Source organism: Oncorhynchus nerka, linkage group LG22, assembly GCF_034236695.1.
Source record: "Oncorhynchus nerka isolate Pitt River linkage group LG22, Oner_Uvic_2.0, whole genome shotgun sequence".
In the NCBI taxonomy this organism is placed as follows: domain Eukaryota; kingdom Metazoa; phylum Chordata; class Actinopteri; order Salmoniformes; family Salmonidae; genus Oncorhynchus; species Oncorhynchus nerka.
Window position 1 is genome coordinate 54,887,960 of NC_088417.1, and position 27,970 is coordinate 54,915,929.

Consider the following 27,970-nt stretch of genomic DNA (forward strand, 5'->3'; position numbering starts at 1 on the left):
CTGTATGAAGCCATCCTGTTGTTTGAACCGCCGACAGTCTTTTGCTTCAGTTGCACTCTGGCGACTGGCAAGCTCCTTGTGGGCGTCTTCCATTGATGCATCAGTAAAGCGCTTAGCTAGATACAGTATCACCATCCTCCATGAATCTGTGCTTTGATATTCTATGCCTGTATTGATACGTAGCTGTGTACTGCTTGTAGTAGACAATAAGGCTGTCTTACTTCCTTTACAGTCATATTACAGTAAATATATATTTCACCCTGATCCTGCTTGCCCGGAGCTTGTCTTTTGTCAGTCCGTTTGGAATCCCAGCCATATATAACCTGCAATAACACAATGATATATGGGCTTAGGAGATGTGTAAAGAAAATACGTAATCAACAATTATTCCATCATTACTACCAACCACGGATAGAATAGTTTAGGCAAATGAGAAGAAACTAAAGACAAAACCGCATTAATAAAACTATCTATCTTTTGTAGGGATCTTCTGTCAAGTTATGAGATGAAATCATAACATCCCTGTTATACAAATTCAGACAGATTCGGCAAAGCTTTATACTATGAATAATAATACAATATTAAAACCTTTGGTGGAAATAATAAGCTCACAGGGGTTCAGATAGCCAGGTTGGCACTCAGACATAGGGTTGCAAAATTCCGGTAACATCTGCAAAACCTGGGAACTTTGGGAAAGGTACCGGAATTTTGCAAACTTAATTAATCCCAGACACAATAACTTTCAAATTACCTGTGACCCAAAATAAGTTTCATATCTCCACGTTGGAGTCCGTAAATCCTTTCTTTCCCTCGTTCACCAGGACAGGCTTCTCTGTCCTAGTGTGCCATACAAGTACCTGTTTGGGGCGGGGGGTTCAAGTAAAAATGGTGGACAAGTTAGTTGAAAGTAGTTGAAAGTATTTTTATACCGCTTTAATGTTAGCTAGGCTATGGGTTAGGCTTAGGGGTTAAGGCTATGAGTTAAGGTTGAGGTTAGCTAACATGCTAAGTAGTTGCAAAGAAGCAAAACATGTAAGTAGTTGCCCGTGAGGAGTTTCGAACACTCAACCTTTGGGTTGCCAGACATTTGCATTATACGGCTATTATCCACAGCGACCAACCACCTTTCTTTAATTTTTGCCTGAAGTAACATCTGTCTTATGTAACCATATTAAACTAATCATACTAATTTGATTGTCCTGGATTTTCATTTCCTATGTTACATCTATGAGACCAGCCTGACCCAGTGGGAATCAAACCCACAACCCTAGCATTGCAAGCAACATACTCTATTAGTTGAGCCACACAGGGCAACTGTTAGTTCCTTACCTTAGTGCAATTAGCAGCCTTGGGCTCCAAGTCGCTGAGGGTGACCAGCTCCCGCAGTAAGCTGCTCTCCTGGTACCCTCCCTTGACTCCCCGCAGCTTGAAGTAGGCCTGAGGCTTAAAGAGAATGAGGCGGAGGTTCACCGCAAACCCAGCCATGTCTATGGCAAAGGGTCGGTTGGGGTCAAACACAGTCTTCCAGCCGTAAACCTTGCCCAGGGTATTGACTTTTGGGGACTCGTACCGCAGGCCGCCCACAAAGGCTACAGGCCACACAGACACCTTCCTTGTTGAACGCATCTAGACGAGGAAGGAGAGAGAGGGTAGAGCCCATGGAGATCCTATGATATTAGTGCTCTATGTAATTCTATGGGTGGAGAAGGATCAATAAGTATTCATTTTCCGATATATGATTTTATGTAAGGAAATAGTTATTTTAATTTGTATCATATGCAAATATCAGAATTCATGTTTATAAACTTTGTTTATGGCAGGTGTCAAGTGATGCCTATGTGTTGAGGCTGTGCATTTATCTAGTGGCATATTGTAAGGAGCCATGCTCTTTATTTAATTATACTACTGTGCACTGAAACCAAACATTTTGCCTGTTTTGGTAGCTAAAGAGGAAACAATTCTGTACTGCACAACATCTCTCCTTGTTCCACTCACCTCCTCAAACAAATCCAGACTATAGGTGTTATCATCGTCTGCAAAGTAGACGATACCAGGCTGGCTGTTGCTGTTGTTGGGGCTGAAGGTCTCTCTAAGCCAGCGCAGAGCCAGGTTCCTCTGCATGGTTCCCCGGGGTATCCTGGGGTCCCTCATATCCCCACGCAGCTTATAGTTCCTGGGTGTCTCCACATTAAGGTGGGTGTAGTTCAGGCCTGTTTCCTGAAGGAGCCTGGTGACTAGCAGGGTTTGTCGCTGAGAGTCCTCAACCAGGATCCAGTGCAGGTTGGGCACGTGGAGGAAGGTGTTGGCCAGCCGGGTCAGCTCTGCCTTCTGGACCGGCCGGCTGTAGGTTGGGGTGATGACGTGGAGGGTGGGGAGGACATCAGACCAGGGTGGCTGGCGGCTGTAGACGTACTCGGTGCGCACAACCTCCACAATGTCCTTGTTGTTCTCTGAGGTGCAGGGCTCCTTGAGGGTGAAGGTGTTCCGGGAGTCTCGCAGACTCTCATGTCTGTCATCTGAGATGGGGAAAGAAGTTTTTGGTATAATAAATGCTTATAGACTGTATAGGAACTGTATGTTTCCATAGAGATGGCCTTCGTAGAGAGGGAGGAGGCATCTAATTGTGCAAATAGTCTTCTTAGTCTGTTGTAGAGTTAGATTTCAGTCAAAAGTTTTAATGAATGTGTCGTTCTGAAATCTAACTCCATACACTTTTGTTAGACATGTAAGCTCCTTGTGATAAACATAATATACTCATCACTAACTTAAAAAGTAATGAATTAGATGTCAGACTAATATAAGTCAGTTAAAAGGTGTGAATACGATTAGAGAAATTAATATTGTGGACAATCAATTTTCTACTGATAGTGCTCAAATTGATAGCGGCCTCATGCCACGGTCTCACAAAATGACAATATTTTCTTTCATACACTGATGAAGTGTTTAGCTCATTATGAACAAAAACCTTTTGCCATTGTGTTAAAAGTCTTGTAATAGACAATGCAGCATATTCTGATAAAAAGTTAAGTGGTGGGAAAATGTAAAAAATTAATCTGGGAAATCATGTGTAGACGTTCTTTTTAAGTGTACTATATTAAATGGAGCATCCCAGAATAAGCATAGATATAAGTAAACCAAACGTGCTCCTCTGCTCAAGAGACTAACCATAAAACCCCCTACATGGGGAATTTGAGGAATGACCTTTACACTTTCGAGCAGCTAGCAGAGGGGTGATGGCACTCTGATGCCAAACAGTGATAAGTAGCGTCCAAGGCAACACGATCAACACGATGGCCAGAATGTCTCGTCTCTTCGGCATCTCCGGGGTCAAACCTGAGCCACGTCATTACCTGCAACACACATTTTTGGTTAAGAAAGGGTAACACAATTATACTCAGCTCATGTAGCATTTATTAGTTATATTCTTCAAGAATCAATGGGTGACCATTTTATCATTAATTGAGAACCTTAACAGCAGAATATTTTAGACATTGTGCCTTTAAGGTAAATACCAGGTGTTATTTCTGGATGGATTTCTGAACAATGGCTTCAGTATAAAGCGTTGAACTTATAGAATGGGGGAAAGCGATCCTCCACTTTTCAAACAGACTACAGTGCCTTCGGAAACTATTCAGACCCCTTGACTTTTTCCACATTTTGTTACATTACAGCCTTATTCTAAAATTGACGAGAGTTTAAAAAAAAATCTACACACAATACCTCATAATGACAAAGCAAAAACAGGTTTTTATTCATTTTTGCTAATAAGTACATAAGTACTCAGACCCTTTACTCAATACTTTGGGCAGCACCTTTGGCAGCGAGTACAGCATCAAGTCTTGGGTATGATGCTACAAGCTTGGCACACCTGTATTTGGAGTTTCTCTCATTCTTCTCTGCAGATCTTCTCAAGCTCTGTCAGATTGGATGCTGTACAGCTATTTTCAAGTCTCTCCAGAGATGTTCGATCAGGTTCAAGTCCGGACTCTGTCTGGGCCACTCAAGGACATTTAGAGACTTGTCCCGAGGCCACTCCTTCGTTGTCTTGGCTGTGTGCTTAGGGTCATTGTCCTGTTGGAAGGTGAACCTTCAACCCAGTCTGAGGTCCTGAGCGCTCTGGAGCAGGTATTCATCAACAATCTCTGTACTTTGCTCCGTTCATCTTTCCCTCGATCCTGTCTCCCAGTCCTTTCCACTGAAAATCAGGCCCTTCTCCCCCGATTGCTCAGTTTGGCCGGGTGGCCAGCTCTAGGAAGTCTTGCTGGTTCCAAACTTCTTCCATTTAAAAATGATGGAGGCCACTGTGTTCTTGGGGACCTTCAATGCTGCTGACATTTTTTGGGACCCTTCCCAATATCTGTTCCTCGACACAATCCTGTCTTGGAGCTCTACGGACAATTCCTTTGACCTCATTCATGGCTTGGTTTTTGCTCTGACATGCACTGTCAACTGTGCAACGTTATATTGACAGGTGTGTGCCTTTTCAAATCATGTCCAATCAATTGAATTTACCACAGGTAAATCCAATCAAGTTGTAGAATCATCTCAATGATGATCAATGGAAACAGGATGCATCTGTCTCATAGCAAAGGGTCTGTGTAATTATGTAAATATCGTATCTCCATTTTTTATTTGAATACATTTGCAAAAAAACCAACTGTTTTCTCTTTTTTTCCTTATGGGGTATTGTGTGTAGATTGCTGAGGATTTTTAAAAAATGTAATCAATTTTTGAACAAGGCTGTTACGTAACAAAATGTGTAAAAAGTCAAGGGGTCTGAATACTTTCCAAATGCACTGTATATTTAGCCAGCTCATAGTCAAAGAATGGAGGGGTTGACCCGTGGTGGAGCTACAGTAGCTCATCTAATGGATGATCACGTGTGAATTAGCCACATGCTTAACCCTCCATTAAGGAGCTGTCGCTCCGAGACTGGTTCTGCAAAGATAAAGCGTTTGCTAAGGAACCTGCTTTCCCATCAAAGCCATTGCACACCAGAAAATATGTCAGAGACAGCTGCAAGCTTTTTTCTTATTTCTACCTTATAGAAAAGCATACTTGAACACTACATAAAGAATACCTCACATTGCTAAATGATCTGCAAAAAAAGTTGTGGCTGAACAATGACATGCATGATATACGTGTATACAACTCACTGGCTTTTCCATGCATCGTCAAGATCGGACACCAGTCTCGGGTAAGCTGAGAGGGGTTTATCTTTGTTAACAACAGCTGGTGTGCGATCTCTAATGTTAAGCAAGTCTTGAGTTTTTGCTGCATTGAGCTAGAATACCTCATAATAAGCTGCAGATCATACTATTTACATTTTTTGTGACCTTGCATACATATCCCATCCAAAAGCCATGGATTATAGGCAACATCCGCACTAAGCTAAAGGCTAGAGCTTCTGCTTTCAAGGAGCAGGACACTAATCCAGACGCTTATAAGAAATCCTGCTATGACCTCCGAAAAGACATCAAACAGTCAAAGAGGCAATACAGAACTAAGATTGAATCCTACTACGCCGGTTCTGATGCTTGTAGGATGTGGCAGGGCTTGCAAACTATCACAGATTACAAAGGGAAACCCAGTTGCAAGCTGCCCAGTGATGCAAGCCTTCCAAACCAGCTAAATGCCTTCTATGCTCACTTCTAGACAAACAACACTCAACCATGCATGAGATCACCAGCAGTTCTGGATGACCAGTTGTGTAAAGTTCTTAAGTTGTACTTTAAAGTATTTTTACTTAATTATTTTTGTGGAGTATCTGTACTTTACTGTGCTATTTATATTTTTTACAACTTTTATATTCCTAAAGAAAATAATGTACTTTTTATTTTTGAGCAATTAAATGTCCTTTTGATACTTAAGTATATTTAAAACCAAACACCTTCTTTAAGTACTATTTCACTGGGTGACTTTCACTTTTACGACTAGTCATTTTCTATTAAGGTATCTTTTACTCAAGTATGACAATTGAGGACTTTTTCCACCACTGCAGATGACTGTGTGTTCTCGCTCTCCGTAGCCAATGTGAGTAGCACCTTTAAACAGGTTAACATTTACAAGGCCATGGGGCCAGAAATATTACCAGGATGAGAACTCAGAGCATTCACTGACCAGCTGGCAAGTGTGTTCAAGTATATTTTCAACCTCTCCCTGGCCCAGTCTGTAATACCTACATGTTTCAAGCAGACCACCATAGTCCCTGTGCTCAAGAATGACATGGTAACCTGTCTAAGTGACTATCGCCCCGTAGCACATCTGTAAGCATGAAATGCTTTGAAAGGCTGGTCATGGCTCACATTAACACCATCATCCCAGACACCCTGTACCCACTCCAATTTGCATACCGCCCCAACAGATCCACATGATGCAATCTCTATTGCACTCCACACTTCCCTTTCCGACTTGGATAAAAGGAACACCTATGTGAGAATGCTGTTCAACACCATAGTGCCCTCCAAGCTCATCACTAAGCTCATGACCCTGGGACTGAACACCTCCCTCTGCAACTGGATCCTGGACGTCCTGAAGGTCCTTCCCAGGTGGTGCGTGTAGGCAACCAAACATTCGCCATACTGATCCTTAACATGTGAGCCCCTCAGGGTCACATTGACAGGCCTGTAGTGGAGAGGGTTGAGAGCTTTAAGTTCCTCGGTGTCCACATCACTCCCTGCCATCGAGGACCTCTATACCAGGCGGTGTCAGAGCACTGGCATAATGCAGTTTATCTGGACTCCCGCAAGGTTGTTGTTTGGCCCCCTTCCCCCTCCCTAAAATAAAATGTGTCAGCCAGACAGCCACACAAAATAGACTAGCAATCGCTGTCCATGGTGCTGGAATTGAGACATGTCTATGCGGCTGCATGCCTATTGGCTTTCAGTTGTTGATAGGCTTTCAGTTGTGCTACGGCATGTATAGCTTTGCTTTAGCTAATGGATAAATGTGTTAAGCCTAACATTTCACAAAGCTATACATGGTGTCGCAATGCTGCCATTTCATACTGCTGGCAACAATGTAATTACTTGTTTAGTAATTAAAGTTGGAAATTCAAACATTTCAGATATAAAATAAACGTTTGATGCAAACGCATACTAATCAGCTACCAATAGATTTTTTGGAATATACAACTGTCCGGCATGACCCATCCTCACGCTTTCTCCCAGCTTGGATAGAAAGTTGTGTGTAAAACCAGTCTATTAATGCCTAAATTAATCATAGTCAGTCCACCCTCAAAGCACTAGCTTACTAGGGATTGTTTCATCATGCAGTGTATGCATAATGTACAGTATACTGTATACTGTATTTAGCTGCTATTTAGTTGCTATTTATAACATGTTTTATAAAAATTACACATCAAATAATCTAACAATGAGGAAAGAAGTAGTCAACTTGAAGATAAATCCAGTCACTATTTATTATTGAACTCAGCGGGTTTTGTCTGGCTAATAGCCTACAAAAAAATGGGCTGCAATATTCAAGGTAAATTAAATTAAATTCAATTTGAGAGACTCCCCTGGTCTCCTGAATTCCTCCTTTTTTTGTGTGCAAACAATTTCACCTTTTCTATACTGTATATTGCCCACCCAGACTTTCCTGAGACAATGTCATACAATGCCACACAACTCTCCTTCCATGTCCTCCAATTGCTCTTAAATACAAGTAAAACTAAATGCATGCTCTTCAACCGATCGCTGCCTGCACCTGCCCGCCTGTCCAACATCACTACTCTGGATGGCTCTGACTTAGAATACGTGGACAACTACAAATACCTAGGTGTCGGATTAGACTGTAAACTCTCCTTCCAGACCCACATCAAACATCTCCAATCCAAAGTTAAATCTAGAATTGGCTTCCTATTTCGCAACAAAGCATCCTTCACTCATGCTGCCAAACATACCCTTGTAAAACTGACCATCCTACCAATCCTCGACTTCGGCGATGTCATTTACAAAATAGCCTCCAATACCCTACTCAACAAATTGGATGCAGTCTATCACAGTGCAATTCGTTTTGTCACCAAAGCCCCATATACTACCCACCATTGCGACCTGTACGCTCTCGTTGGCTGGCCCTCGCTTCATACTCGTCGCCAAACCCACTGGCTCCATGGCATCTACAAGACCCTGCTAGGTAAAGTCCCCCCTTATCTCATCTCGCTGGTCACCATAGCATCACCCACCTGTAGCACGAGCTCCAGCAGGTATATCTCTCTGGTCACCCCCAAAACCAATTATTTCTTTGGCCGCCTCTCCTTCCAGTTCTCTGCTGCCAATGACTGGAACGAACTACAAAAATCTCTGTAACTGGACACACTTATGTCCCTCACTAGCTTTAAGCACCAACTGTCAGAGCAGCTCACAGATTACTGCACCTGTACATAGCCCACCTATAATTTAGCCCAAACAACTACCTCTTTCCCTACTGTATTTATTTTATTTATTTATTTATTTTGCTTCTTTGCACCCCATTCTTTTTATTTCTACTTTGCACATTCTTCCACTGCAAATCTACCATTCAAGTGTTTTACTTGCTATATTGTATTTACTTTGCCACCATGGCCTTTTTTTGCCTTTACCTCCCTTATCTCATCTCATTTGCTCACATAGTATATAGACTTATTTTTCTACTGTATTATTGACTGTATGTTTGTTTTACTCCATGTGTAACTCTGTGTTGTTGTATGTGTTGAACTGCTTTGCTTTATCTTGGCCAGGTCGCAATTGTAAATGAGAACTTGTTCTCAACTTGCCTACCTGGTTAAATAAATAAATAAAAATGTGCATTATACACTGAGTATACAAAACATTAACACCTGCTCTTTTTCACTACAAGACCATGGTACTTGCCTACGGAGCAGCAAGAGTAACTGCCCCTCCCGACCTTCAGGCTATGCTCAAACCCTACACCCCCGCTGACAAAAGAAAAGATGTAAGTGTCTTTGAATGGGGTATGGTAGTAGATTCCAGGCACACCAGTTTGTGTACCAAGAATGGCCCACCACCCAATGGACTGTTCTGCAGGGCCCGGCGCCAGAATGAATCAGTTGGACGGACCGTTGATTGCGCGTTCACCTTTTTTTAATGGGTCTTATAGTAAAGACTATAGGCAGCTCATGAGTTTGACGTTTGGGGAAGCTTACAATTTAGCCAACCATTTCTACCGATCTGCATGCCAGTTAGTATTATTTTTATATGCGCATTTTCGTGGAACAGTTACATTTTTTATTTTTTATTTCATCTTTATTTAACCAGGTAGGCTAGTTGAGAACAAGTTCTCATTTACAACTGCGACCTGGCCAAGATAAAGCATAGCAGTGTGAACAGACAACAACACAGAGTTACACATGGAGTAAACAATAAACAAGTCAATAACACAGTAGAAAAAAGAAAAAAGAGTCTATATACATTGTGTGCAAAAAGCATGAGGAGGTAGGCGAATAATTACAATTTAGCAGATTAACACTGGAGTGATAAATGATCAGATGGTCATGTGCAGGCAGAGATACTGGTGTGCAAAAGAGCAGAAAAGTAAATAAATAAAAACAGTATGGGGATGAGGTAGGTAAATTGGGTGGGCTATTTACCGATGGACTATGTAGAGCTGCAGCGATCGGTTTGCTGCTCAGATAGCAGATGTTTAAAGTTGGTGAGGGAGATAAAAGTCTCCAATTTCAGCGATTTTTGCAATTCGTTCCAGTCACAGGCAGCAGAGAACTGGAAGGAAAGTTGGCCAAATGAGGTGTTGGCTTTAGGGATGATCAGTGAGATACACCTGCTGGAGCGCGTGCTACGTGGGTGTTGTCATCGTGACCAGTGAACTGAGATAAGGCGGAGCTTTACCTAGCATGGACTTGTAGATGACCTGGAGCCAGTGGGTCTGGCGACGAATATGTAGCGAGGACCAGCGGACTAGAGCATACAGGTCGCAGTGGTGGGTGGCATAAGGTGCTTTAGTAACAAAACGGATGGCACTGTGATAAACTGCATCCAGTTTGCTGAGTAGAGTATTGGAAGCTATTTTGTAGATGACATCGCCAAAATCGAGGATCGGTAGGATAGTCAGTTTTACTAGAGTAAGTTTGGCGGCGTGAGTGAAGGAGGCTTTGTTGCGGAATAGAAAGCCGACTCTAGATTTGATTTTAGATTGGAGATGTTTGATATGAGTCTGGAAGGAGAGTTTACAGTCTAGCCAGACACCTAGGTACTTATAGATGTCCACATATTCTATGTCGGAACCATCCAGGGTGGTGATGCTAGTCGGGGTGACGTGCTGAAGGATGGCAAACGCTCTAAAGTGATGTCATGTTAGTCACATTACACCTACATCTCATTCCCAGACTTTTCCGCCCAAATACACGGAAGGTCTGTCGGACCAACGCATCAAACTTGCCATTCAATAGTTAGGGTTAGATTTAATATCACATTTTAAAAAGATAAATTGTGGAAATGGGCAGGGTTTGGAAATAATTGTGACTTTTTGACTGTGTTAAGTCGTGACAATGACATACTTTACTCAGTAAGGTCACTCTTATAGAATTCTATGGTCACTCACTAAGACTATTCTATGGTCACTCACACACTAAGGCCAACTTTGAATGGTTGATATCCCAGGCTTATATGTGCTGTGCTTATACAGTGGGGAGAACAAGTATTTGATACACTGCCAATTTTGCAGGTTTTCCTACTTACAAAGCATGTAGAGGTCTGTAATTTTTATCATAGGTACACTTCAACTGTGAAAGACGGAATCTAAAACAAAAATCCAGAAAATCACATTGTATGATTTTTAAGTAATTAATTTGCATTTTATTGCATGACATAAGTATTTGATACATCAGAAAAGCAGAACTTAATATTTGGTTCAGAATCCTTTGTTTGCAATTACAGAGATCATATGTTTCCTGTAGTTCTTGACCAGGTTTACACACACTGCAGCAGGGATTTTGGCCCACTCCTCCATACAGACCTTTTCCAGATCCTTCAAGTTTCGGGGCTGTCGCTGGGCAATATGGACTTTCAGTACCCTGCAAAGATGTTCTATTGGGTTCAGGTCTGGAGACTGGCTAGGCCACTCCAGGACCTTGAAATGCTTCTTACGGAGCCAATCCTTAGTTGCCCTGGCTGTGTGTTTCAGGTCGTTGTCATGCTGGAAGACCCAGCCACGACCCATCTTCAATGCTCTTACTGAGGGAAGGAGGTTGTTGGCCAAGATCTCGCGATACATGGCCCCATCCATTCTCCCCTCAATACGGTGCAGTCGTCCTGTCCCCTTTGCAGAAAAGCATCCCCAAAGAATTATGTTTCCACCTCCATGCTTCACGGTTGGAATGGTGTTCTTGGTGTTGTATTCATCCTTCTTCTTCCTCCAAATACGGCGAGTGGAGTTTAGACCAAAAAGCTCTATTTTTGTCTCATCAGACCACATGACCTTCTCCCATTCCTCCTCTGGATCATCCAGATGGTCATTGGCAAACTTCAGACGGGCCTGGACATGCGTTGGCTTGAACAGGGGGACCTTGCGTGCGCTGCAGGATTTTAATCCATGACGGCGTAGTGTATTACTAATGGTTTTCTTTGAGACTGTGGTCCCAGCTCTCTTCAGGTCATTGACCAGGTCCTGCCGTGTAGTTCTCGGCTGATCCCTCACCTTCCTCATGATCATTGATGCCCACGTGGTGAGATCTTGCATGGAGCCCCAGACCGAGGGTGATTGACCGTCATCTTGAACTTCTTCCATTTTCTAATAATTGCGCCAACAGTTGTTGCCTTCTCACCAAGCTGCTTGCCTATTGTCCTGTAGCCCATCCCAGCCTTGTGCAGGTCTACAATTTTATACCTGATGTCCTTATACAGCTGTCTGGTCTTGGCCATTGTGGAGAGGTTGGAGTCTGTTTGATTGAGTGTGTGGACAGGTGTCTTTTATACAGGTAACAAGTTCAAACAGGGGCAGTTAATACAGGTAATGAGTGGAGAACAGGAGGACTTCTTAAAGAAAAACTAACAGGTCTGTGAGAGCCGGAATTCTTACTGGTTGGTAGGTGATCAAATACTTATTGAATGCAATAAAATGCAAATAATAACTCCTCCAATGTGCATGGTTGAGTATCTATGTATGTAACATGTAGTGCGTATAGCCTTAATATTCATGATGATAATTGTAATCCATATCGTATCACCGTCATAGTTGCATCATAATTACCTTTAACATCATTGAAAAACACATCCCAGCATTTCCATAGGAATTGACGTTTCACATGATCATGAAAGTCACCTTGCATTACTCTAGAGAAGGCTTCACTACAGTACAAATGTATTCCGGTCAACATGTTATCATTCCCCAATGCCCCTATTCTGATATCTTCCCCTTGCTTGTTGTAAACATATATAAACTTGTAGACAAATACATAAAAAAATAGATAAACAAACATATTAAATTATAAAACAGTTCAACAATAGAGAAGAGAGAAGAGAGAGAGAGGAGAGCGAGATCAGGTGTGTGTGTGTATATATAAGTCTGTATGTGTAAGCGAGCATGTAACTGAGTATGTGTGTGTTCATATCCACTTCATAGTGTTCAGATATTTTTACAGTTCCCATACTTTCTTTTTTTCGTAACCTGAAGTCCCTGTAGAATTTAGTACAGCCATGGTGTTATGGAGCTGTCTCGGAATAGCTGTCCATCTATAAAGAGGTTGTCCACAATGAGAAAGGCATGCTTACCCTTCTCCCTTTGTTGCCTTTGTACCGGATACAGTCTTTCACGACCTTCGTTTATCTCCCTTGGAAATGGATCATTTAGACCGGATTTGGTCCCTTTAAGCTCCCTTCCCCTGCTTTTGATCCTTTAATTGGTAGTGTTCAAATTTTGTGATGATCAGTCGGGGACCCTTGGTCTTGTCGCTCCGAGCTCCAAGTCTGTGTACTCGGTGGAAAGCCACCTTGTTTACAGTCTCTTTATGAAGTTTCAAGGCGGATTGCATGAGTTCTCTGATTGCGCCCTCTGGATTATTGGATGTGTCTTCCTGGGAAAAAAAATCGATTTTCACGCATGCTACGACTTTGTATGTCTAGTAGCAACTCCTTCATCACCCTGTTTTCCCTGAGTAGACAATCCATGTTGGAATCGTGGATTTTTACCTTGGCTGTGAGAGCCTTATTCTCTCCTTGGAGTGTGAGAATTTCACTCTGGCTAAACTCCAAACTCCCCCCTCAGCCCTGCTACCTCTTCACACAACTTTTCCAGTGTTGAATGGATTCCAGCCAGAGCACTAGCCTCTACTTCAACGGTAAGTAAATCGTCCGTGTCTGTGGACTAATCTGTTTTCTATTTTTGTTGGGTTGAAGTTATTAAGTGAGGTCGTCGGATCTTTCCATGATGGAGTATGTTGTTCCTCCTTAGTGTAAAGCTGTTGGTACTCGTCGATTTCCATCACGATCTCCTTTGTATCCAGGTTGGCTCTTTACTGCAACCAGTTGTTTTCCGAAAAGATAACAATGAGTCTTCCCACGACGACGAAAGGTGTCTGTAGTACAGCCAGCTAGCACTCGTGGAATCCTCGCAAAAAAATGGAACACAAACTTGCAGTCCCAGCCGTAAAGATTAACCGCATCGTGTAATCCTTAGCAACAAAACCAATAAACAACAAACCGAGACTTAGTGTTTGTTATTTTTCTAGTGTACTGTGATCCTGTGGCTACCGTTTCTCAGTAAAGTATTTATGTTTATCCTGAACCACAAATGTAAACCACTTGGAGCTGATTTTCTGGTGTTTTTACAGTCTTATGTCCAACAATACTGAACAAAAATAAACATGCAACAATTTCAAAGATTTGAGTTACAGTTCAAATAAGGAAATCAGTCAAATAAAATAAATAAGGCCCTAATCTATGGATAACACATGACTGGGAATACAGATATGCATCATTTGGTCACAGATACAGTACCTTAAAAAAAGGTAGGTATGTGGATCACAAAACTAGTCAGTATCTGGTGCGACAACCATTTGCATGTCCTTCGCAAAGAGTTGATCAGGCTGATGTTTGTGACCTGTTGAATGTTGTCCAACTGATTCAATGGCTGTGGGAAGATTCTGGATATTGCTGTGAACTGGAACACGCTGTCGTACACGTCAATCCAGAGGATCCCAAACATGCTCAATGGATAACATGTCTGGTAAGTAAGCAGGCCATGTAAGAACTGGGATATTTTCAGCTTCCAGGAATTGTGTACAGATCCTTGCGACATGGGGCTGTGCATTATCATCCTGAAACATGAGGTGAAGGCGGCAAATTAATGGCATGATAAAGGGCCTCAGGATCAATTCAAATTGCAATTGATAAAATGCAATTGTGTTCATTGTCCGTAGCTCATGCCTGCCAATACCATAACCCCACCGCCACCCTGGGGCACTGTGTTCACAATGTTGACATCAGCAAACCACTTGCCCACACGATTCCATACATGCTGTCTGCCATCTGCCTGATACAGTTGAAACTGGATTCATCCGTGAAGGGCACACTTCTCCAGCTTGCCAGTGGCCATTGAAGGTGAGCATTTGCCCACTGAAGTTGGTTACAACGCCAAACTGCTGTCAGGTCAAGACCCTGGTTGAGGATGATGAGCATGCAGATGAGCTTCCCTGAGATGGATTCTTATAGTTGTGCTGAAATACTTAGGTTGTGCAAACACACAGTTTTATGAGCTGTCCAGGTGGCTCGTCTCAAACCATCCCGCAGGTGCAGAAGCCAGATGTTGATGTACTGGTAGGCGTGGTAAGACTAGGTCTGCGGTTGTGAGGCCGGTTGGACGTACTGCCAAATTCTCTACAACGACATTGGAAGCAGCTTACGGTAGAGAAATTAACATTCAAACATTCTCTGGCAACAACTCTGGTGGACTTTTCTGCAGTCAGCATGCCAATTGCACACTCCCTCAACTTGAGACATCTGTGGCATTGTGTTGTGTGACAAAGCTGCACATTTTAGAGTAGCCTTTTAGTGTCTCCAGCACAAGGTGCACCTGTGTAATTACCATGCTGTTTAAATCAGCTTCTTGGTATGCCACACCGTCAGGTGGATGGATTATCTTGGAAAAGGAGAAATGCTCACTAACAGGGATGTACACACATGTGTACAAAACATTTGAGAGATATGCTTTTGTGCATTTAAGGTCATGAAAGATGGGACCAACACTTCACATGCTGCGTTCACATGTTATACCAAACATGCGGAACTCCTTCCCAATATTGAGTTGCACCCCACCTCTCAGAACATCCTCAATTCGTCGGGGCATGGACTCTACAAGGTGTCGAAAGCATTCCACAGTGATGCTGGCCCATGTTGACTCCAATGCTTCCCGCAGTTGTATCAATTTGTCTGCATATCCTTTGGGTGGTGGACCATTCTTGATACACATGGAAAACACATGGAAAAGTGTGAAAAACCCAGCAGCCTTGCAGTTCTTGACACAAACCGGTGCGCCTGGCCCGGCACCTACTACAGTACCATACCCTGTTCAAAGGGACTTCAATTTTTTTGTCTTGCCCATTCACCCTCTGAATGGCACACATACTGTGACGGCCCTGAATTTTTCTGAACCGTCTCAGTGCAGCTCCTTCCAATAGGACGCTTTCCCTTTAATTCCCAATTAAATAGCCAGCATCAGCTGCGCAAAAGTGGGGTTGTGATGGAGACGTGACTGAGGATGTGTTCAACCCTCAGTTCCGAAGCTTCTCTATTCCATTTGTTTTGTTGCCGTTAAACGTGTGTTTTGTAGCCTAAGAGAGTTTAACAACAGCAGCCAGAGTCTCCAGCCAAGACCCCTCTCATGTTCTGTTGGAGATGTAGCCAAAAGGGACATTCTTCAGCTACATGTCCAAGACCGTATCAAGTAAACCCTTCCAGAAACCACAAATCACAACAGGCCAACACACCTAACTCTCTTCGCAGGAATGACCATCCTACTCTGGGTGCTTTAACCAGAGCTGAAACCCCAAGAGTCACTGCCTACGCCCCCCCATCGACATCCCCTTCCTTTCAGTTAATACCGCACCAACTGGTGTTACCCCTGTCCATAGGCCCATGGACAGGAAGAGCCATCTTGGATACCGGGTCATCCTACACACTGCTCAATGAGAAACTGTGGAAGGAGGTTAACGGTCCACAATACAACTTGAAGCCGTGGACAGAAGGTCCACTCTATCTGGCTGATGGTGAGGCTAGACGACCACTTGGATGGAGTGAGGTAGAGTTCCGCCTGTGTAACCGCTCCTATATGATTCCTTCTGTTATCCTACAAACCAGGAACCTTGCTTTTCCTGTCGTGTTGGGAATTGATTTCATGTACTTCAGTGGTGTCCAGATTGATATCGCACACAATTGCTACTGGTTTCCATACAATCCGAGCAAGAAGCATTTCTTCCAATCAGAAGCTATGAAGTTACATGATTGGGGTTCAAATGTCTTCTCTGCCATTGCTCCGGTACCACTAACCCTCGATAATCCTTCTGACGATCTCCTTTTACAGGCTGTGAGAAGAGCTCAGCTGGAACAGCCAGAGGAGTTAAGGCTGTTGGAACAGCTGCAGAATAATGCTGATGTATGTACTTCAAAGCTAGGACGCACCGGGCTCCTGAAGCACAAAATATTCCTTACACAGGAAATGCCGATCAAGCAAAAGCCATATCGTTTGTCCCCAGCGAAGCTAATCATCCAAAAGGGAATCATTAATGATATGTTGACACAAAATATAATAGAACGTTCCTCCTCTCCCTGGGCTGCGCCTGTTGTCCTCATCCCAAAAAAGACTGGTGGTCTTAGATTTTGTGTGGACTATAGGAAGACCAACAATGTTTCCCAGACTGATGCCTATCCTCTTCCCACCATCCATGAGATCCTGGAGTCATTGTCTGGCGCTGTTGTGTTCACTACCCTTGACCTCAATAGTGGTTATTGGCAGGTTGAGATGGACCAGGAAAGCAAGGACAAGACTGCTTTTGTCTGTGCTGAGGGCTTGTTTTCCTTTAAGGTGATGCCCTTTGGATTAAAGAATGCCCCTGCCACTTTCCAAAGACTCATGGAGATTGCGTTAGGTGAGCTCAAAGGGAAGATCTGTTTCGTCTACCTGGACGATATAATTATCTACTCTCAGAACAGAGAAAGACACTTTCAAGATCTTCAAGCAGTGTTGGACAAGCTACGAGAAGCTGGTCTGACCTTGAATATGAAGAAGAGCAACTTCTGCCAAACCTCCCTGAAGTTCCTTGGCCATATTGTGTCTTTCGACGGCATTCATGTGGATCCTGAAAAGACAAAGGCTGTACAAGACTTCCCTGTGCCAACCACACTCAAGGCCCTTCAATGGTTCCTTGGTATGGCTGGATGGTACCATCGGTTTGTGTCGAACTTCTCCCAGGTGGAAGAACCCCTCATCGCGTTGAAGCGAAAAGGAGCGAAATTCCAATGGACGGCAGAGTGCCAGACCTCCTTTGAAACCCTGAAACGACATCTCGTCACACCTCCCATTTTAGGTCATCCCAACTTTGATTGCCCTTTTGTTGTTTACACTGATGCAAGTGATGTTGGACTTGGTGCTGTCCTAGTCCAACAGACTGGACTTGGCACTGAAGAAGTGCTAGCGTTCGCCAGTCGGACATTGAATGGAGCAGAACGGAACTACTCCACAACCGAGCAAGAGTGCCTTGCAGTTGTCTGGGCTTTGGAAAAGTGGAGGTACTACCTGGAGGGTAGACACTTCACTGTGGTCACTGACCATTCCTCCCTTGTGTGGGTGTTCAAGACCAACAAACCAACTACCAGACTCATAAGATGGGCTCTACGGTTGCAAGAGTTCACCTTTGCAGTGGAATACAGGAAAGGAAAATACAACAATGTTCCAGATGCCTTGTCCAGAGCTCCTGCTTGTGATAACGGTGGCCCTCATATTACATGTGCTACTGTCCTGTCAAGCAGTCGAGACTCTCCCAAAACGGACTTTCCCATTTCTGATGAGGCCATATGGAAAGCCCAACAGGATGATCCAGAAGTACAGGCTTTGTACCAGACTATCCTGGAGGATGGAGAAAAGATGGTCAATCCTACCACAAAGCTGACCATCATTGAAGACAAAGTCTACCGAGTTGTACAACTACCTCACAGAACACTCTACCAAATGTACATACCTGAAACTCTACGCCTTCAACTGATTCAACATTTCCATGAAGACCCATTAGCTGGTCATTTGGGCAGGTTCAAAACCTACAAGCGGTTGCAAGCATTACTGTACTGGCCACATCTGAGCATGGATGTGAAGTCACACATCCGAAACTGTCAGGTTTGTCAAATGTACAAACCAGAAGGTAGAAAGCCTGCTGGCAAGTTGCAGCAAACGGTGGTTACCCGACCTTGGGAAATGTTAGGAGTGGATTTGATGGGTCCATTTCCTAGAAGCTCCAATCAGAATGTGTATATGCTTGTTTTTGTTGATTACTATTCAAAGTGGGTGGAGCTCTTTTCCCTGCGTCAGGCCACAGCAAGGACTGTCTCTAACATCCTTACGAAAGAGATCCTGACTCGCTGGGGAGTGCCTGATTACATCCTGTCTGATCGAGGTTCCCAATTTGTCTCTGATCTCTTTGAGGAGACCTGCCAAAGATGGAACCTGAGACAGAAGTTGACCACGGCCTATCACCCACAGACCAATCTCACTGAGAGAGTAAATCGAACCTTGAAGACAATGATTGCTTCCTATGTAGGGACCCAGCACAAACACTGGGACAAGCACCTTCACGAGTTTCGATTTGCCCTGAATTCTGCTGTGCAAGAGTCCACTGGAGTCACACCTGCAGAGCTGAACCTAAGTCGTCCTCTCCGAGGACCCTTGGATATGGTGCTACAGCCCCAGCAGCTTACTCCAGACGCTGCTTGCTATGACCAGGTAGTCCATCTCCATGACTTGAGAGCTCTTGTCTCAAAGAACATGATCCAGGCTTGACTCAAGCAGAAGAGAAATTATGATAAGAACAGACGAGACATGCAGTTTCAGCTTCGTGATCGGGTGTGGCTTCGCTCTCATCCTTACTCGAAAGCTGAACAATTCGTCTCGGCCAAGCTCGCTCCTAAATGGCAAGGACCATATAGGATTGTGGACCAGATGGGCCCTTTGAACTACCGAGTGGTGAAAGAGGACACAGGTGAAGATATGCGCATTGTCCATGTCTCACGCCTTAAGGCCTGTTACCCCTCGGCTGAGGAATTGGAGGCGATTGAGCGCCGCAAGGTCCTGGATATCGTTGAAGAGGAAAGTGAGGAGACTTTTGTCGGATTCCCAGACCCAGAAGTCTCACACTTTAAGGCCTGTGACCCCTCAGCTGAGGAGCGTGAGCTCCAAAAAGTAATGAATATTTTTGTAGAGGAAAGTGATGAGGAGACCTTTCTCGGTTTCCCCGACCAAGATGTGCCTTCCAGGGCAATGGTCGGCTTTTTCCAGGGGAGGGGGTGTGTGACGGCCCTGAATTTTTCTGAACCGTCTCAGTGCAGCTCCTTCCAATAGGACGCTTTCCCTTTAATTCCCAATTAAATAGCCAGCATCAGCTGCGCAAAAGTGGGGTTGTGATGGAGACGTGACTGAGGATGTGTTCAACCCTCAGTTCCGAAGCTTCTCTATTCCGTTTGTTGTGTTGCCATTAAACATGTGTTTTGTAGCCTAAGAGAGTTTACCCAGGATCGGATCCACTCTTTGCGTCCGTGGACTTACTGGATTGTCTGACTGACCGACTGACTACAACCTTTTTGTATACGGTATTTCATTTGTTTTGATGTGAGGTATACTGTGATGATTTATGTAGTTAGTTGTAGTTAGTTGTAGTTGAGGACTTAGTAAGAGTTGATACGCTTTAAGTTCTGTGGTAAAATAATTGTTATATTGATGGTATGTTTAATACTGGGTTTACGCAACATTGCGTGACAGAAGTCACTTGAGTTCCCTGAACTCTACCGGGCAGGAGGACTCTTTTTAGGCCCGTGGTACAGGACATTTCTGGAGGAACCAGAATTCATTGTGTTATATTATATGTGTGTGTAATCATTGATGTTGTTAATACAACCCACGCAAAAGAATATAGTTGTTTTGGAAGTTCTTTCCAATGTTTTAAGGGTTTATGAAAAGTTTATTTCCATCCTGACTTTTACATGAGTCCTTTGTATTGGTGTAGACTTGACGGACCAGATGGGACTCATTCCCACCCAAACTAAAAGGAGAAACCAATGTTTTCTCTGGTAGGCACAACCTACCTGGCACCCCTATAAATAATAACCTCAAGTCAAAACCGTTACAATACACAATCCATGTCTCAATTGTCTCAAGGCTAAAAAAAAATCCTTCTTTAACCGGTCTCCTCCCCTTCATCTACACTGATTGAAGTGGATTTAACAGGTGACATCATCAAGGGATCATAGCTTTCACCTGGATTCACCTGGTCAGTCTATGTCATGGAAATAGTTCCTAATGTTTTGTACACCCAGTGTATGGTACACGCATATGCAGACATGCACGCACTCAAACACATGCCCCTTATTTTATCATTCAGACACATTTCCAAAGCTAGCCACTGGTCATAATAAGGGTATTATTAAAAATAAGGATCTGTAAAGAAACTCTTATTGAAAGTCTTGAGCTTAAAAAGCCAGACAAGCAGAGAGCCATCCCTGTGTAGATACATTAAATGTTTATATTCATGATGTGAGCTCAGCTTGTTTTACATGCAAAGCTTTTCTGAGGAGCAGAAGAATACCAAAGCACATCACACAATACAAATCCTCTCTCTGGGGAGATTGTGATGAATGAGAACCCCCCTAAGAAAAATCATATTTGATTTATCTGACAATAAGACAACTTAACCCAGACAATATTGGAGTTATTTAAATTCATTTTTGCTATTACTCCGTTGTTACCCTTACTGTATTGATATTTATAAATGCTCACTGCACCTTCTGTGCACTCACTAGTGATTTCAATGTATCGTTACACTCTTTTCAGCTCTGTGGCACCTAGATATAGTAAATGTGCAGACTGAATCTGGTTGATATGTACTACAGATATTGCAATCAGACCAGTCAATGATCTTCGTGCAAGTCCATTAAAACCTTTCCAAATGCTTGGCAGCTCCAGGACTTGGCAACTCTGGAGTTTGTCCTCTGACTGCCATTGATTTGAGGGACTGGCGGCGAGTCTCACTGCGAGCTCCATGGTGACAGAGACATCACAAAGAGCCTCACACGCACGCGCTCATACACTATGAAGGAGCTGGACAGGGACCAAACCATTAACCACACTGGAGGAAGCAGGGATCCTTACTAATGGGCCCCACTGGGGTTGGCCTTGTTACATGTGGAAATGTCCCCAATTACTGTAACCAGGCCAGCCATAAACTCTGGTTGGATAGAGTGGTTCAGTCGGCGAAACGTTTGCATGTCTTTTAATCAAATGCTGAGAATGCACAAATACAGACCGGAGACTCATAAATCAGACACAATGTGCCATTAATTTATCGAGACCTAGAAAAGCAACACAAAAGAGTATTCTTCTGTGGTGCTGCTTTATCTCCATGTAATCAATATGATTCACTCACATATAACTATTGATCCTTGAGAATGTACTTGATTAGTCTTTATAACTGGTCAAGACCAAAGTCAAGATATCAACATGGTGAATGTTCTATACGGTGAACACCTTGACTGGGTAGTTGATAGAGGACTGCTTTTCTCTTGTGAGACCTGAGAAGGTTTCTGTATGTTATTCACACCAACCATGCTATACATATGATATAAAACTGAACAGGTTTATCTTGATAGAACCATTAGCATGTGTCCATCCTCATCACTAAACTTACTGATTAAATAACTTATCTATGAAAACCTGACTATGCAAGAAAGATTTGAGCTTTGCTTTACCAGCAACTGAACTCCTGAAATCCAATTAAATCACACAGATTGATTATTTACCTTCAGAGACATATCCCCACCACCTCTCCAAATGGAATGATGCCTAGATACATCAAATAAGATGGGATTTTCAAGATGGCGAAATGGATTAGCACATCTCCTCGTGTGTCTCTCATAAATACTAAGGTCATGAATGAATCTATTTCTTTGGATCCATCAAATGAATGTGGACACTTCTCAAGGCGGCCATATTGCCACTGCTGTGAACGGTGGTAATACTATGAATGAACTATATAGTCAATTTGATGACTGGTTGGAGTATACAGTAGAACACATGGCAGAAAAATACATTAAACATGACTAAACTCATTAACATATCGTCACTGGAGGCATTCACTACAATCTTGAGTTCATGCTTATTATACAATATGGGTGGAATGGAGACAGAGGAATCACAAAATGTCATCTTGCTTATACATGTATCCTAATCATGAATGCATTCATGTTTTACAGCTTAATGTCATCACACTGAGCAATCTCTAGTCTAGACTATTTGTTTGAGTAGACAATTTACACACAGCACTGAAACACACTAACCCCACCAGAAATGCCACTAGAGGTCTTTTCACAGCCCCCAGGTCCAGAACAAATCCAAGGAATACAGAGCCACGAGTGCATGGAACTGCCTTCCATCTTATATAGCGCAAGTGAACAGCTAACCTGGTTTATAAAAAACAAATAAAGCAACACCTCATGGAACAATGCTTCTCCCCCATGTGACCTACTTGTTGTGTGTATGTGCGGACATGTACACTATATATACAAAAGTATGTGGACACACCTTCAAATGAGTGAATTTGGCTATTTCAGCCACACCCGTTGCTGACAGGTATATAAAATTGAACACACAGCCATGAAATCTTCAAAGACAAACATTGGCAGTAGCATGGCTTTACTGAAGACCTCTGACTTTCAACGTGGCACCTTTCTAACAAGTCAGTTTGCACGGAGCTCTGACCTCAACCCAATTCACCTTTTGGATGAATTGGAACGCCGACTGCGTGCCAGGCCTAATCGCCCAACATCAGTGCTGGATTTCACTAATGCTCTTGCGGCTGAATGGAAGCAAGTCTCCACAGCAAGGGACAGAAGAGCTTATAATCACCCATGTTTTTTTTTAGAGATATTTACCTACATCCTTGTGCTAAGATGCTGTGGCAACTCAACACAGGGCAGAGCACACCTTTCATATTAGCATGCTGAGTATTGCTATACAACACACTATTACTGGTGGCAATTAAATAACCAATACACTATCAGATTTGGATCTCTTGGAATTGTATTTTTTCCCAGTATGACCAATTTCCCTAAAACAAATAGTTCTGCACTTTGCAACATTGTTTTTTTTTAATGAGTCAGTCTAGGTAAATGATTTAATCAGTCTAGGTAAATCATTTGATCTAATGGCAAAGAGTAACCAAATACCCAATAGAATGTTCCATTGTTGTTTGATAGTAATTTTCTATAGAGAGCTTGTGGTTGCATCACAAATCAGCTAGCAAAATGCACCAGGCGCCATGTTGGAAGACCAAAGTCAGCCTGTTGGAAGTTATCCAATCGTCCACATGGCTGGCTGCCTTTTGCTACCACTGGAAACTTCGGAAGATTGCCCATTATTTCGTTTTTTTAAGGACACAGAAAACAGAGGAATTGGGAGAACCTATTCAAGAAAGTAAATGTTTTGAAAATGATCAAAAATTATTATTAGCTAGCTAGCTTTCTACAGAAACATAGTGTGCAGGCTAACTCATGAGCTGATATGTAATGTTCACTAGTTAACTTTTTATAATGTATAGCTAGCTAAGTGAATTAAATGTCACCAGCTTGCTAACGTCATATTAGCTGGTTAGCTTCTTGATGTATTTATCGTTGTAACTCTAAATGCATTTGTAGCTAGGTAGCTAACAGCCACGGAAGAGGGTGAAAGGATTAGCTAGCAGTTCCAGCTGTCAGAGAAGGGAGACAAGGCTACTCTGTATAGGGCAGGTAACTATGGGAGGACATTATGAAGATATTCTTCAGTTCCATTCCCTAGTGAGAAACTGAAGACAGAGCTATATAACTAGCAATTCAGTACTGTCTTATTTGAGTATAATTATATGTTAGCACATTTGGTGAACAAAAATATAGTTTAAAAGTCACACAAAAATGTATAAACCTATTAAAACTGGAGCAGGCCAACCCTGCTGGGTGTGCATGCTTATGTTCCAGCCCAGCATGAACACACCTGATTCAATGTATCAAACCTTATTAGTTAATAATCAAGTGTACTATTTCTGGGCTGGAACAGAAGTCTGTTTCCCCATAGATCAGGGATCAAGGTATGGTATTGACTTTTTTCGTTCACCTAAAATTATGCTTAAGTAAAAAACAGCCTACATGTTACTAAAATGTCTATCCTTTAGATACGAGTTAGTGCCTCGACACAATCCTGTCTCAGCGCTCTACAGACAATTCCTTCGACCTCATGGCTTTGATCTGCCATACACTGTCAACCTTATATAGACAGGTGCGTGCCTTTCCAAATCATGTCCAATCAATTGAATTTACCACAGGTGGACTCCAATCAAGTTGTAGAAACAACTCAAGGATGATCAATGGAAACAGGATGCACCTGACCTTAATGTTCATTCTCATAACAAAGGGTACTTACGTAAATTATGGTATTTATTATATATATTTTTTAATACATTTGCCAAAATGTCTAAAAACCTGTTTTGTCATTATGATGTATTGTGTGTAGATTGATGAGATTGAAAAAATATTTGTAGATTGAAAAAATATTTCATACATTTTAGAATAAGGCTGTAACATAACAAAATGTTAAAAAGTCAAGGGTTCTGAATACTTCCCGAATGCATTGTACCTGATTCAACTCAGAGGGCCTGATGATTAGTTGATAAGTTGAATCAGGTGTGTTTGTCCAGGACTAGAATAAAATGTACTGTTGGAGGTACTCGAGGACTGGTGTTGGGAACCACTGGCCTACAGTATGATGGCATTAGCCTTATGGGCATTTGCAATGCAGCCTTTGCCATTGTGCATCTGAAGCAGAGAAGCTTAACTTACACATGGTTTACATATTGTTCAGCTATATGTTCTCAATTTAAAAATGATACCAGTTGACAATGTATATGAGGCTAATCATTACACTGGATTTTGTACATGCCTTGTGCTGACATTAAATTGTTTAGTTAAAATCCAACCGTTGTAATCTAGGCGGTGAAATGTCTGGAAGGAGATGATGGGATCCTTAGCTTAAAACATACAACTACTACTACCAATTTCAATGCCAGATACTTTTCTCGTAGAAGGTCTGAGTGGCACTGAGAGGTGCTACAGTGTTAATGAAGATGGTTTGCTTAAGACTATCACAACAATTACATTGTCTATGCTAAATGTGTATAAATTGTAAAATAAATAAAATAGTTGGGCTATAAGAAACACTTTCTATTCAATGGGGCTAGGTAAAGCAGAGAGAACAATACTTTTAATTTCACCCATACAAAAATATAGTGTTTTATTAAAGTACAGAATGTTTACAATGTCATGAACAATAGTCTTTAACACTTTTCAAAATACATTTTATACATTCATATGATTTAAGGGGGCACTTCTGTCTTGACGACAAGGTGAAGGTGCTCTCTACTCAAATGGCACAACAGAATCATTCAGCTAGTCCAAAGTACAACATACGACAACCATCTCGTATAACTGAAGGATGTCTCCTTTCATAGCTGGGAAAGGACGAAGTAGAAGCAGAAACTGTTGCTGCTGCAGCATTGCTCATCTTTACAGTGGGAATCCAGTCGACATGGGTGTCTTGATAGGGGTCAGCTGGTGAACCTACAGTGCATAAACAAATGAGAAGCACTCCTGATGTTAGTACTGTATATCACTTCTTCAGGTCACCTATACCATCAGGGGACTTAAGTGTATGGTTGTGTTTAATTCATTCAGGTGTTTTCGTTTCATATAAAGATTACATCAATTGTTGGGCTGGAGCAACCAATAGTCAACAAGGCAGGTTGTCCTATGTCCAGTTTAATTAATTTAAAAAAATGTGTTTATTATATGATATTTTTTATTTTTTAAATTTAATTTGCATCTCCCCTTTTCATGGTCTAGCTAGCTAATTTTGGCAAATGTACTGTATACAGTGTTAACATCTGATTAACATAACAGCTAAACTAAACTCGAAATTGATCAGATTTGACTTACCAGTAATGAAATAATCGTAGCAGACCCTGTACTGACAGCTGTCTGGGTTCAGGACTGGCAAAAAAAAAAGTTTCTTAACTTTTCTGACAGTTCTTGAGTCTTATCTCATTGTTATCACCAATGGTCAGTGGCGATTTTAGCATGTAAATCTTGGTGGGGCAAAAATAGAAAAAGTGGGATGCATGCCAACAAAGCCACTACACAACACAACACTAAACAATACATTAATTGCACTATAATGGTGACAAACAGTGCCCACAAACTGTTAGGGCCTATATAAAGCTGTCCCAGCAGCAGAGTCCCAACAGCAATCCCAACACCTTACCACTGCTACACCTGGTTATCAGAGGAGCCTAGTCTGGCAGTGAAACAGTTAATTCAGCCTCATTTACTGCCATTTAAAAAACTTAGCTGATATGGCTGACTTTCTTACACAAATGTGGTTTCTACTGACAATTGAGATGCACAAACTATGGCATAAGAGGACGACAAGGGGATAAGAGGCAATCCATAATTTCGATTAAGACATTAATGAGCAAGTCAATATAACTATTTGTACAGCACTTTTGAAATGTACCGCGACAGAATTCAGAACATGGGCCGTTCTTACAGTCCTTTGCGTACACCAAGCCACAACCGTAGGATAAATAAAAGGGACATATATAAGCAGACAATGGAAGCTCTTACATTTGATGATTACATTTCTCTAAAACAGGTTATAGGCTACATGTGCACCACCAAGTTAGAACAGTAGGTGAAATTAAGAAGTGAAAATAGACCAAATTATTAGGGTGAGGCACATTGAACACCATTTGGGTTTTCGCATGTCAAAAAAGATACACGTCAAATAACACTATTTGACATGTTAAATCAGCTTTTAATTTGACACTTCAAATAACACAATTCTATTATAGAATGTTGTGTGTGCTCAATTTGCACGTGCAAGCCAAGCGTCACCACTACTATACAGTAGCACTGTCAAAGCTGTACAAAAGTCTGCAGACAAGCACACACACCGGCCACGAACAATGTGTTAGTGAAAATAGACCAAATTATTAGGGTGAGGCACATGGGCTACTAACAGCTTACTACACAACATACACATAGTATTACTTTCTTACCTACAGTATACATGTATCCCTTGCATATTACATCATTTATGCAGCAGCATAAAGTTACAAGACATTTTTGGACTCACCTTGTGCTGTGCTCACTTAAACAGGAAGGTGGCACGGTGGTCCTTTGTGGGCAAATTTTGTCATCAAACTTTGTCATCAAAGTCTGGCATTCTCTGTATTTAGGGTGGAATCTCTGAAAAAAAACACACACAGCCACTCCACTGAAAGCAGGCTAGTGGTTGCTTTGAAATGCTTGCTGTTAGCCACTGATTCCTTCCAAACCTCTCATTGTTGAATTTGCGATTTCCAACTTGTTGAAAGGGACCCATAAAGTCAGCTTCCTCCTCTTTCCCCAGTGAACTACACAAAGTGATTTGCCCCACTGAGGAGCTATGAGTCTGAATAGGCTGATCTGGGTAGCGCAATGTATCCAATCCACGGGCAGCAGGGTCGTGTCCTCAGTGCCAGTCCCTGTGGAGACAGAAGAGGTCATCCTTCTGGAAGAATGCTGCTTCTCATTCCAAAAACAAAGGCTGGGATTGTTGAAAGCTGACAGAAAGGGTGGGGCTGGGGGGGGCACATGGTGGGACAATGGGATAAATCCTATAAAAATGTAACAGCCCTCCG

At 42.3% G+C, this 27,970-nt stretch overlaps 1 protein-coding gene across 2 annotated transcripts; it reads right to left on the reverse strand.

Moving 5' to 3' along the window:
- Positions 1-237: 237 nt before the first annotated feature.
- LOC115105364 (galactosylgalactosylxylosylprotein 3-beta-glucuronosyltransferase 1-like) lies at positions 238-27,832 on the reverse strand. 2 transcript variants are annotated; one of them, XM_065007261.1, is made up of 7 exons: positions 27,626-27,832; positions 27,424-27,536; positions 3,202-3,350; positions 1,996-2,516; positions 1,330-1,626; positions 752-857; positions 238-323 (listed from the first exon to the last, which is right to left on the reverse strand). In XM_065007261.1, the coding sequence occupies exons 3-6, from the start codon at positions 3,317-3,319 to the stop codon at positions 771-773; spliced, it is 1,023 nt and encodes a 340-aa protein (XP_064863333.1). In that variant the 5' UTR covers positions 3,320-3,350; positions 27,424-27,536; positions 27,626-27,832; the 3' UTR covers positions 238-323; positions 752-770. The 2 variants fall into 2 exon arrangements, with proteins under 2 accessions (XP_064863333.1, XP_029483180.1); XM_029627320.2 differs by having other exon boundaries at positions 27,424-27,832.
- Between the last annotated feature and the right edge of the window lie 138 nt (positions 27,833-27,970).

Coding starts and splice junctions, on each gene's coding strand:
- LOC115105364 (XM_065007261.1), bottom strand. CDS start 3,319: ATGCCGAAGAGACGAGACATTCTGGCCATCGTGTTGATCGTGTTGCCT. Junction 1,627..1,995: donor GTCTGGATTTGTTTGAGGAG/GTGAGTGGAACA, acceptor TTCCTCGTCTAG/ATGCGTTCAACAAGGAAGGT. Junction 858..1,329: donor AGGCTGCTAATTGCACTAAG/GTAAGGAACTAA, acceptor CGCCCCAAACAG/GTACTTGTATGGCACACTAG.